This window comes from Neltuma alba, unplaced genomic scaffold (genome assembly GCF_004799145.2).
Source record: "Neltuma alba isolate B1F8T4 unplaced genomic scaffold, ASM479914v2 tig00012068_pilon, whole genome shotgun sequence".
In the NCBI taxonomy this organism is placed as follows: domain Eukaryota; kingdom Viridiplantae; phylum Streptophyta; class Magnoliopsida; order Fabales; family Fabaceae; genus Neltuma; species Neltuma alba.
In genome coordinates this window covers 1-9,203 of record NW_021636629.1, presented here as the reverse complement: position 1 = coordinate 9,203, position 9,203 = coordinate 1, and the positions used below count along the sequence as shown (strand labels likewise).

The window sequence follows — 9,203 nt, the reverse complement described above, 5'->3', positions numbered from 1 at the left end:
AAATTGAAAGCGATCAATATCAGCAACAAAACAAGGACAAGCACGCTCATCTTTGCCCAGACATGGCATAGACAAATATTTTCAGGCCAACCATGCTTCTATACCTAATAAGGAGACTCATCACATGAATCATATATACATATGAATGATTCAAGACACGTACTATATAGTCTTTTTGCTCACTTTAATCTTTTGACGGACCCTACAACATATATATATATATCTCCGTATACAAAGGTGGGGTGACTAAGTTATTAATTGGTTATGTCTGCCATCAATAATGTTGTCCAGTCCCTACAAAAGGATATCTTTTCAAATACTTGACGGCCTCCCTGCACAAACCATTCAACTCGGAAGAAAAGCTCTCTAGCTGATATGAAAACCCTCCACATTCAGTGGCTTTTGTTGGCCTGACTTCACTCAGTTTCCTCATCAAAAGCATTGAAATAATTAAACATATCCTCCCATATAGTTTACAGTCAAAATTATCAGAAATAAGTTCTGTTAATTTATTGAAATATGTGTGTGTTAAACGCTTTATGGAGTATAAACAAGTAATAATCAATTCAAATGCCCATACATCACAAGGAAAAAGATTGATATGTGATCTAGTAGTGCATGTGCAATGCCCCTTCCAGCTATTAATTAAACATACTATATTGCATGAATGTGCATCATGTGCTCTCCTTTTTATCTTTTATGCAACATTTCTTTAATATTGTCTGTAACTAATACCACTGACCACCGAAAGGAGAGAGAGACTAGTAAACTTGTCAACTATATGTAAAAAAATTCGGCTCAACCTTTAGACAACTTTACTTAATTAATAGGAGTATGTACTGACTAATATATTATCCCGGACATGATGGGATCCAGGTGGGCCTTCTTGTAATAATAATAGATTTTATCAAATGCTAAATGATTTTTGGACAAGGATAAATCATCTTCCTCAGGTATATAGACCCTCAACCTGGTTTCTTGCTGATTAGAGCAGAAGAAGGATGCATAATATGCATATCATGCACAGTTAAATCTCATTTGGACTTCTGCAGAATCTTTTTTTTTTTTACCTGAGACTTCTGCAGAATCTGAAACTAAGAGCCTCTTGCTCATTCCAGAATGTTACTGGTTAGAGAAATCTTGTAAGTCACTCTGATATGGTCATTTTATATATGCTTTGTTCAGACTGTTAAAACCCCGTCCTCAGCTAGATGACCAAGTGTACGCTGTGTATGCATATACATCCAATTTATGTTATTGGATGGAACAATTTTTATATCCCTGACTTGCTCCGCTATGCTTGTTGTATGTAAAACTTGACCAAGACGAATTGCATTGCACTTAGGCATTATATTATATAGGGCAGACAATTTGCTTATGAATTAAATGGAATTATATAGACACAGGAAGTGTTTGCCCTATACATCTGCAAGATGAATGGGTTCTCTCCTCAATAACATCTCCCAAGGGGGAAAAAAAAACCATATGGCCTGTTTCCAATTAAGATCATTTAGCCAACCTTAAATTTGGACCGACTATAAGTGGCGAAACGTGAATCAAACAAGGATATAGAGAAAGAAAAGCCGAAGCTATGAAGAAATTGGAGAAGCTATATGGGGCGAAAGGGCAAATAATTAACGAGAGATCACTTTGATATATATGTAAGAATAATATTACAAAAACTCTGAGAATCTGAAGTTTCCAATATTAATTCTTGATCAAGAAATCAAGAACGGAATCTGTTGGACAATCCACACTCAAGAAACCAAGAAAAGTCAAATCGATCAGGACAGGACCATCACTAAAATTCAGCAAGTAATTAACATTAACAAGTAACAATAGACATATATATATGTATTCCATACACAAATTCATGAGCCATTTTTATATCAATCGCTGGTGTACAAGCTCAAATAGGTGGATGTGTTTTGTTTATTGAATGGAAGGAGATTAATTAATTAATTACTCACTCACGACTCTCGACTTGCTCATGTCTTTTGTGGAAATTGCGGTGGCAGCCGCAAGCCGCACAAGTGAGAGCGTCGCTTGTGCCTTCCCCGGAGCTAGCCATGAACTCTCTGCAACCATCCACAGCATAGCCTCCCGTGGAAGCTGCATGATTCTTCTGACATTCACCATATCGAACGTTTCGGACCACTGTGTTGTTAACTCTTGTTACCACCTTCTTCATCTTCTTTCTCTCTCAGTTCAATATCAGTGGGGAGGCAAGTTGAAACTTGAAATAACACCAGGATTATTCTTTAGACGATCATTTATATATACATATCAGTGCCTTGTTGGTCACCAACTCTAACCCTAACCCTAACCCAGCATGTAAATTTTTTATAATGAAGAAGAAATTAATCGAGCAGTATTATCTTATAATTACCAGCCTTTTTTGGTGGTCCTGGTTGTTTAGGAGTATAATGGGACACCGACTCCCCAAAGTATTTTGATTTATCATCACCCTATGATGGCAGGCCACCTCAGCAGTAGGTTGTGATAAGCGGTGATTTCTGAATCCCCACCTGTTCATCCCTTTCTCATGGAAGTATATAGATAAATAAAAGGCATGTGGCCCTACCAAATTTAGACCATACAATTCAAAACAATAATTTCCTTAACTGATCAATGTTCGTGAATCAAATCAAAAAAACACGTGACCTTGTGCGAGTTGAAATTTTCTATATATCTATATATTGATCTTGGAAAATTTTTTCCCCTATATATTTATCGCACCCTTTTTTTTTATCTCTATCGCTCTCTATATATACCTAGTTGTGTGGTCAATTTAATAATAATATAAAAAGATTTAAATTAGTGTGCATATGAAACCACAACCCTGAATTTGTCTTTTAGAATTGATGGCTTACCTACCTCAACAATAAAATACAAACAAAGAAAAAACTATTTATGATCTCTAGAAGGCTGCTGAGATTTTAAGTTTTCTTTTAATGATGATATCTTCACACGCATTTTTATATAACACTTCACTAGCTTTCTTCTTTTTTTTTCCGGAAAAAAAAAGTATATAAGTTGCATTTTTTACATAGCGTGAGATTCTGGTTAGAGAATTAGAAACAAAAATGTCGCAAAAAATTTAAAAAAATTACAAGTTTAACTTGTAAATAACACAATTCCACTAATAAATATGGAAGCTTGACTTGTGAACATAAATTGTTAAATTTGAGTGGTAAATATGCAAATTTGACTTATAAATATGATTTTTTTTGGAACCTCTTTTAATTTAATTTTCTTACATGGGTCCTATAGGTAACTTCCCAAAATCGTATTATCCATAACTTGTGAATATTACTTATCATAAACTATAGGGTTAAAGGGCATTTTGCCTTTAAACTATCAACTGGGTACACTATTGTCCCTGTGCTAAAAAGGGTGCAATGTTTTCCCTCTATTAAACATTCGTTATTTTGATAGTTATTTGATTTAAAAAATTACGAAAAAGACCTCAGGAAGTTATAATAAAACACCCAATAAAAAACTAATACCAGTTAGTCCCAAAAATTACCGATGAATGGCAAGGTCAATAAATAAGTTTCACTCAAAAACGCAATGTATTTTATGCTCATTGAAAAGGTGATCAAAGATCGCAAAACTGATTTAGTGCAAAATCCATGTGCCAATACTTAGGTATCTTCATAAACTTTTTCATCTGATCTCCACCTTAAGCAAAAAGAATAATGTTAAGAAGCTAATGAAGTCCGTGGTTAAATAACATGAACTTTATTTCAAAACATTTTCAAACCCATGGGATATGATGTGATGATCAAATGTCAAATTATAATTTGCAAAAAACTAGATCTCACTACTAATTTTTTTAAAGTAAACATACATGCTTCCATTTTAAATTCCTTGAAAAAAAAATCTAACTTAATTTTAAATTCAAATTCAAACGGATCAAATCAAACAATGCTTATATATTGAGCTTGCGATATGATAAATTCAGAGATACCTTGCTCATGTAGGGGCCCAATAATCCCGTATTATGATCATCTATTTAAAAAGTAATATTAATACGAAAAATGAAAGCTATGGGATATATAAATATGCAAGAGGGTCAGAATGGGCTTTATTTGGTCAAACTCATGATGATGAAACTAATTTACAAGAGAATATGAAAGCAAACCAAACAAAGGGTAGATGCTAATTTGACATTTGGAGTAGGGGCCATACTGATATCCAAAAGGAAGGCCGCTATGGCCCCTTGATTATTGCAACTGCTGACAGCTACTCCTGACTGGTTTTACATAATCATTAATGACTAAGATTCGTCTAATCATAATTATAAAAACATTAACCCCACGTTGTATAACCACCGCCCTTTTTCTTCCCCTCCGATCAAATCAACCACAATCATAACCTATATGGTACAATTCTAGCCATTCCTTTAATTTCACACACCATCACAGTCAACTAACCCTATATACCCTAAACCATAGCTAAGATTAAGTTGAGAGGTGTGTATATGTTCTTCCTTCTCTGCTAATAAAATCTGACATTTTTCAATTTCCACACACAGAATGATATATATCTTGGGTGAATGTATATATAGTCAGTAAGAAGAATCTGCAGGAGGAGGAGGAGGGGAATATATATAGAATCTTTCATATAGGTACGACGTAGCTAGTTTGATGTTGAAAGGGGTGGGATTCTTCAATGGGTCCATGAGTGATAGATGCACTAGCGAGCGTTTAGGAGGGTCCTCCACCACTACTTCGTCAGGACAACTCAATCGAGCGCATATTGGAGGCACTGACATGTGCACGCTTCAAAAAGCTTACCAATTAAGGACAAACTAACGCGCATTTCTTTGTCAATATCCATATCATCCAACCGGTCCATCACACATTTTCATAAAACCCTTTATAAATCTCATCTAGCTATTTGTGTCAACAAACTAACTATAATTAAAATCAATTAGTTTTATATCAGTAAGAACTTTAAATAAGATCATTAACGTTAAAGTGCTTGGTCCAATATGTAGTACATGACCCTGGCTTAACAGCAATCTGCCGCCAGCCCAATGGCACTGTGAACTTTAAATCAAATGAATAAGCAACTGAATTTGAGAGTTGAAATTTACGAATGCCCTTTTAATCTGCAGTGCAGAATTTAGGAGGGCGTTTGTTTGAAACTTGAAACTTTGGCTCTCATGCTTGGCTATTTTAGACATTCCGTCCCATTGGTGGCAAGGGTAAGTGGATATACATCTTTCAAGTGGTGGTTGTTGTTAATTATTAGCAATAATCATCAGACAGACACGATAAGACATGCAAAATACTGAATTACCAATAAAAGTGATATGCCACTTCTCATTGCAGTGCAAATTATACTATCAACTATGTCTTATATTTAGGATCGAAAATAACATATAACAATCAGCTTAGAAATGTACTAAAAATGTCAGAAAAAGAAAGCGAATTTAGCCATAGTTATTAGCTTTTTTTTTTCATGAGCAGTTTCTTCATAATTGAATGATCATTGACTTAGGTGTAAATTTAGGAAATTTTTTATAGCCTACTAGAGAAGGATGAGAGGGATTATGCATGGGGATTCGCCAAAAAGGAATAAATAATACTATCTCTAGAGAAATAATTTTGATTTTTAATTTAGTCCTAAATATGATATTCTAATATATTTTGTTTTTCATATTTATCTATTTTTTTAAAGTAGTCATTGTAATAGTTACACATATTAAATATTCTATGAAGTGATAGTTCTAGTTAATACATATAACTAATAAGTGTATTTTATGGAAAAAACACATAATTATTACAAATAACTAACTTAACAATTTCTTTAATCTACTCAAATTAGTCAACTAATTTTTATATTAAACACCAAAAATAGTAAATTAAAGAGGAAATTTTGTGAGAATAATGAAGGAATGAAATCTCATTCTCGGAATAGATCATATTTGCCATCATGTCCCCATAAAAATGAGAAAATATTACAAATGTAATTAAGCTCTCATCTCATCATTATGCGTATACTGACAGGTGATGGGTTCTCTGATTAATAATGAGCAAAGCTTTTTTAGTTTGACTTTTTCTCCTTATCTGTTCTTTTATCTACTCATTGGTACTATTTTATTTAAATAATTTTACATCATTGTCAGTGCAGGTAAGGTATTAACGTAGTATGGCAACAGTTTTCAAAAAGTGTGGCCATAGAATAAGGAAACTCTTTTAATGGATAATGTGTCAATATGTAGTAGTTGATTTTTTATAAAAAAAAAAAAATTGTTGCCCATACTTTTAGACGACAATTGTCTAACTATATTCTTGCTGCAGTTTTCAGTTGTCCCTAAAAGGCAAAAATGTTGCACTGGAATATGGCTTAGGAATACAGAGGGTATAGGCGAGACATGAAAAGAGGTTAGCTTAAATTATACAGGATCTTCTTAAATTTCGGATTATGTTCTGATAGATAAACTGTTTTAAGACTTGACAAGGAATGAAGCCTTAAATTTATCCAAATACTAATAGAGAATGCTTAATTAAGGTGGACTTGAAAAGAAATTGGACTAAATAACCCTATGAACCTTTTGAATTGTTATCATGGTTAATTTCTTTGTCATCTCATTAATCAACAATGTTATGACAATGTATTTTTCTGCATATTATCTAAAGTTAAATTATTTGCACATGATTCAAAATTTAACAGGACCTTTTACATATTGTGTGTGTGTGTGTGAGAGAGAGAGGTTTAAGGGGGCTGTAATTAAGGTCAATAATGTATTATATTTCATTAGCAAAACAACACACACACACGCACTAATTGACAGAAAAATATAATTCGAGTAAGTTTGAAAGCTGAGGAAGGATTCCTAATCAATTTTCAAAGGTAAGTATAATTAATTATTTGTAAAGAACTTCAATTTATGAAAAGAAAGTTATCATTTAGTCAAGAGAATAAAGTAAAATATCCATAAAGGTAACGCTAACATTTTCACTCGTGTTTTGTATGTAAGCCATTTGTTCACAAACGGAGAGCAACAGGGAATTCTGACAAGTCACTCAGAGATTTTTGCCTCGCCAATGGCCTGGCGAGAAAAAATGGCCCAATAGTGAATCCATTATTAGTCTTCTCCTTGGTCTGACTCTTCTCTAAAATCCCAAGAGGCCATTGTTGCTATTGGGATTCCAAAGTCAAAACATAGACAAACAATTGACCCAGATATTTCTGCCCGTATTTTTTTAATTTATTCAAATTAGTTAGTTAGTTTTTAATTTATCCAAATTAGTTAATAAGTAATTTTTATATTAAGAACTGGAGGTAGTATTAAAGATTATCTTCGTGATTTACTGATGAGTCAAACGTAGGCCCATATTCTCGTGTACTTCATCATAAAGCTATAAGATTCCTGTCTTTCTGTACTCTTTTATATATATATATATATTCGTGCAGTTCACTTCGTTAATCTATGGAGTTTTGCGACGATTTGTGTGAGATTTCACTATAGAGCTTCTATAAATGTCTGGTTCTCATACTAGTAAAATTTTATATCTTTGTATTTTAACTGATAATCAAAATTTATGAATTTGATGCTTATGTTAACCGAGGATGATATAGCCACGGGGCTCACATCTGGAAAGCAGTTTCATGTGACATTGTCCCATATATATGAGCGCATATACATATATAGAGCTATAACGAAACTTAAGAGGCAACAGTATTAATTTAAATGAAGAGTGGCATGTAATTGATTAGCACTTGGGCAAATTAGAGCCACCAATGATTGTCATTTGTGAAAATAAAGTGATATGATCCTTTGCTTCTTACAAACCGAACCCAATTTGTGAGGCTGATCTGCTTTCAAACTTGTGTTTCCCTGTGATTCCTTTCATTACCCCCTTTATAAATCATGTGATCATTAATTGGATGATATCTGTGACGCGAAATGATCCATAATACTGCAGAAATGCAGTTCACTTTAGTGCTATCTGATACGCTTTGCAATTTTAAATAATGTTACAAATCCCTAAATCTTTATATTACATTCGGTCCTTAATATAAGACTTGTTTAACTTTTATTTTGATCCTAAATATAGTATTTAATCTACTTGTCTCTCATATTTATCTATTTTTTCTCAAGATAGTCATTATAATCATGACAGTTCTAGCCAATAACTTGATTAGTAAGGATATTTTAGGAAAGACAAACACCTATTTGTTACAAATAACAAATTTAACTTATTTCCTTAATCTATTTAAATTAGTAAACTAGCTCTTACATTTAGACAGGAGATAGTATAATATTTACGGATTGCATCCAAAGCATTAAGAAGCATATATATGTTAGAATAACATCACACGATGGTAAATTCTGTTGTGGCCGAGTTGAATACATGGATTCTGACGTCAATATACCCAATCTCTGTACTGATAAAATAACGAAATTAAAGAAAATAATAACTGCAGATAAATGAACATATAGGAGAAAGCGTCAAATAAAAAAACTTTGCTCATTAATTAGAGAACCCACCTGTCTGCATGCATGATGATGAGAATTGCGATGAGGGCTCAATTCCAGTTTGTAATTTTTTTTTTAAAACCAAAATACCCTTCTTATTTACTCTTACTTGTCAATGCCCTCTCCTCCTTCAATAATTTGAGAATTACCTTTGTTTTATTTTTTTAAAAAATACTACTTCGGTCTTTAATATAAGAGTTAGTTGACTAATTTGAGTAGATTAAGAAAACTAGTTGGATTACTTATTTGTAATAAATATATGTTGTTTTTCCTAAAATATCCTTACCAATTAAGTATATTAGTTAGAACTATCATTGTTATAAGGACTATTTTTGTGAAAAATAGATAAATGTGAGAGACAAAATAGATTGAAGTTTTTATTTATAACTAAATCCTTAATATAAGACCCATTTAAACTAATTTGATTAGATTAAGAAGTTAGATAAGTTAGTTAATTATAAGGAAAGTGACACATTTTTCCTAAAACACCATAATCATCTTTCTTAATACCACCTCTCCCTCTTCTACTTGATTATAGTTGAGGGAGTATCCATAGGGGGGTAATTTGAGAAAATTGATAAATATGGAAATGGGTAGACCAAAACTAACTCAAGAATTGGGTCCTATATTAAGGACCGGAGGAGTATTATATTAAAGAACGGAAGTAGTAGTTTACAAGCCGATTGTGAAATTTAAGAAAATTTTT

The 9,203-nt window shown here is 32.7% G+C and overlaps 1 protein-coding gene across 1 annotated transcript; it reads right to left on the bottom strand.

Annotated features, from left to right (window-relative positions):
• Nucleotides 1-1,966: 1,966 nt before the first annotated feature.
• On the bottom strand, nucleotides 1,967-2,215 carry LOC114721769 (mini zinc finger protein 2-like). Its single transcript, XM_028907625.1, has one exon. The coding sequence runs from the start codon at nucleotides 2,189-2,191 to the stop codon at nucleotides 1,967-1,969; it is 225 nt and encodes a 74-aa protein (XP_028763458.1). The 5' UTR covers nucleotides 2,192-2,215.
• Nucleotides 2,216-9,203: the final 6,988 nt, after the last annotated feature.

Bases quoted from the DNA above. Each gene is read 5' to 3' on its own strand.
- LOC114721769 (XM_028907625.1), bottom strand. From the start codon at position 2,191: ATGAAGAAGGTGGTAACAAGAGTTAACAACACAGTGGTCCGAAACGTT.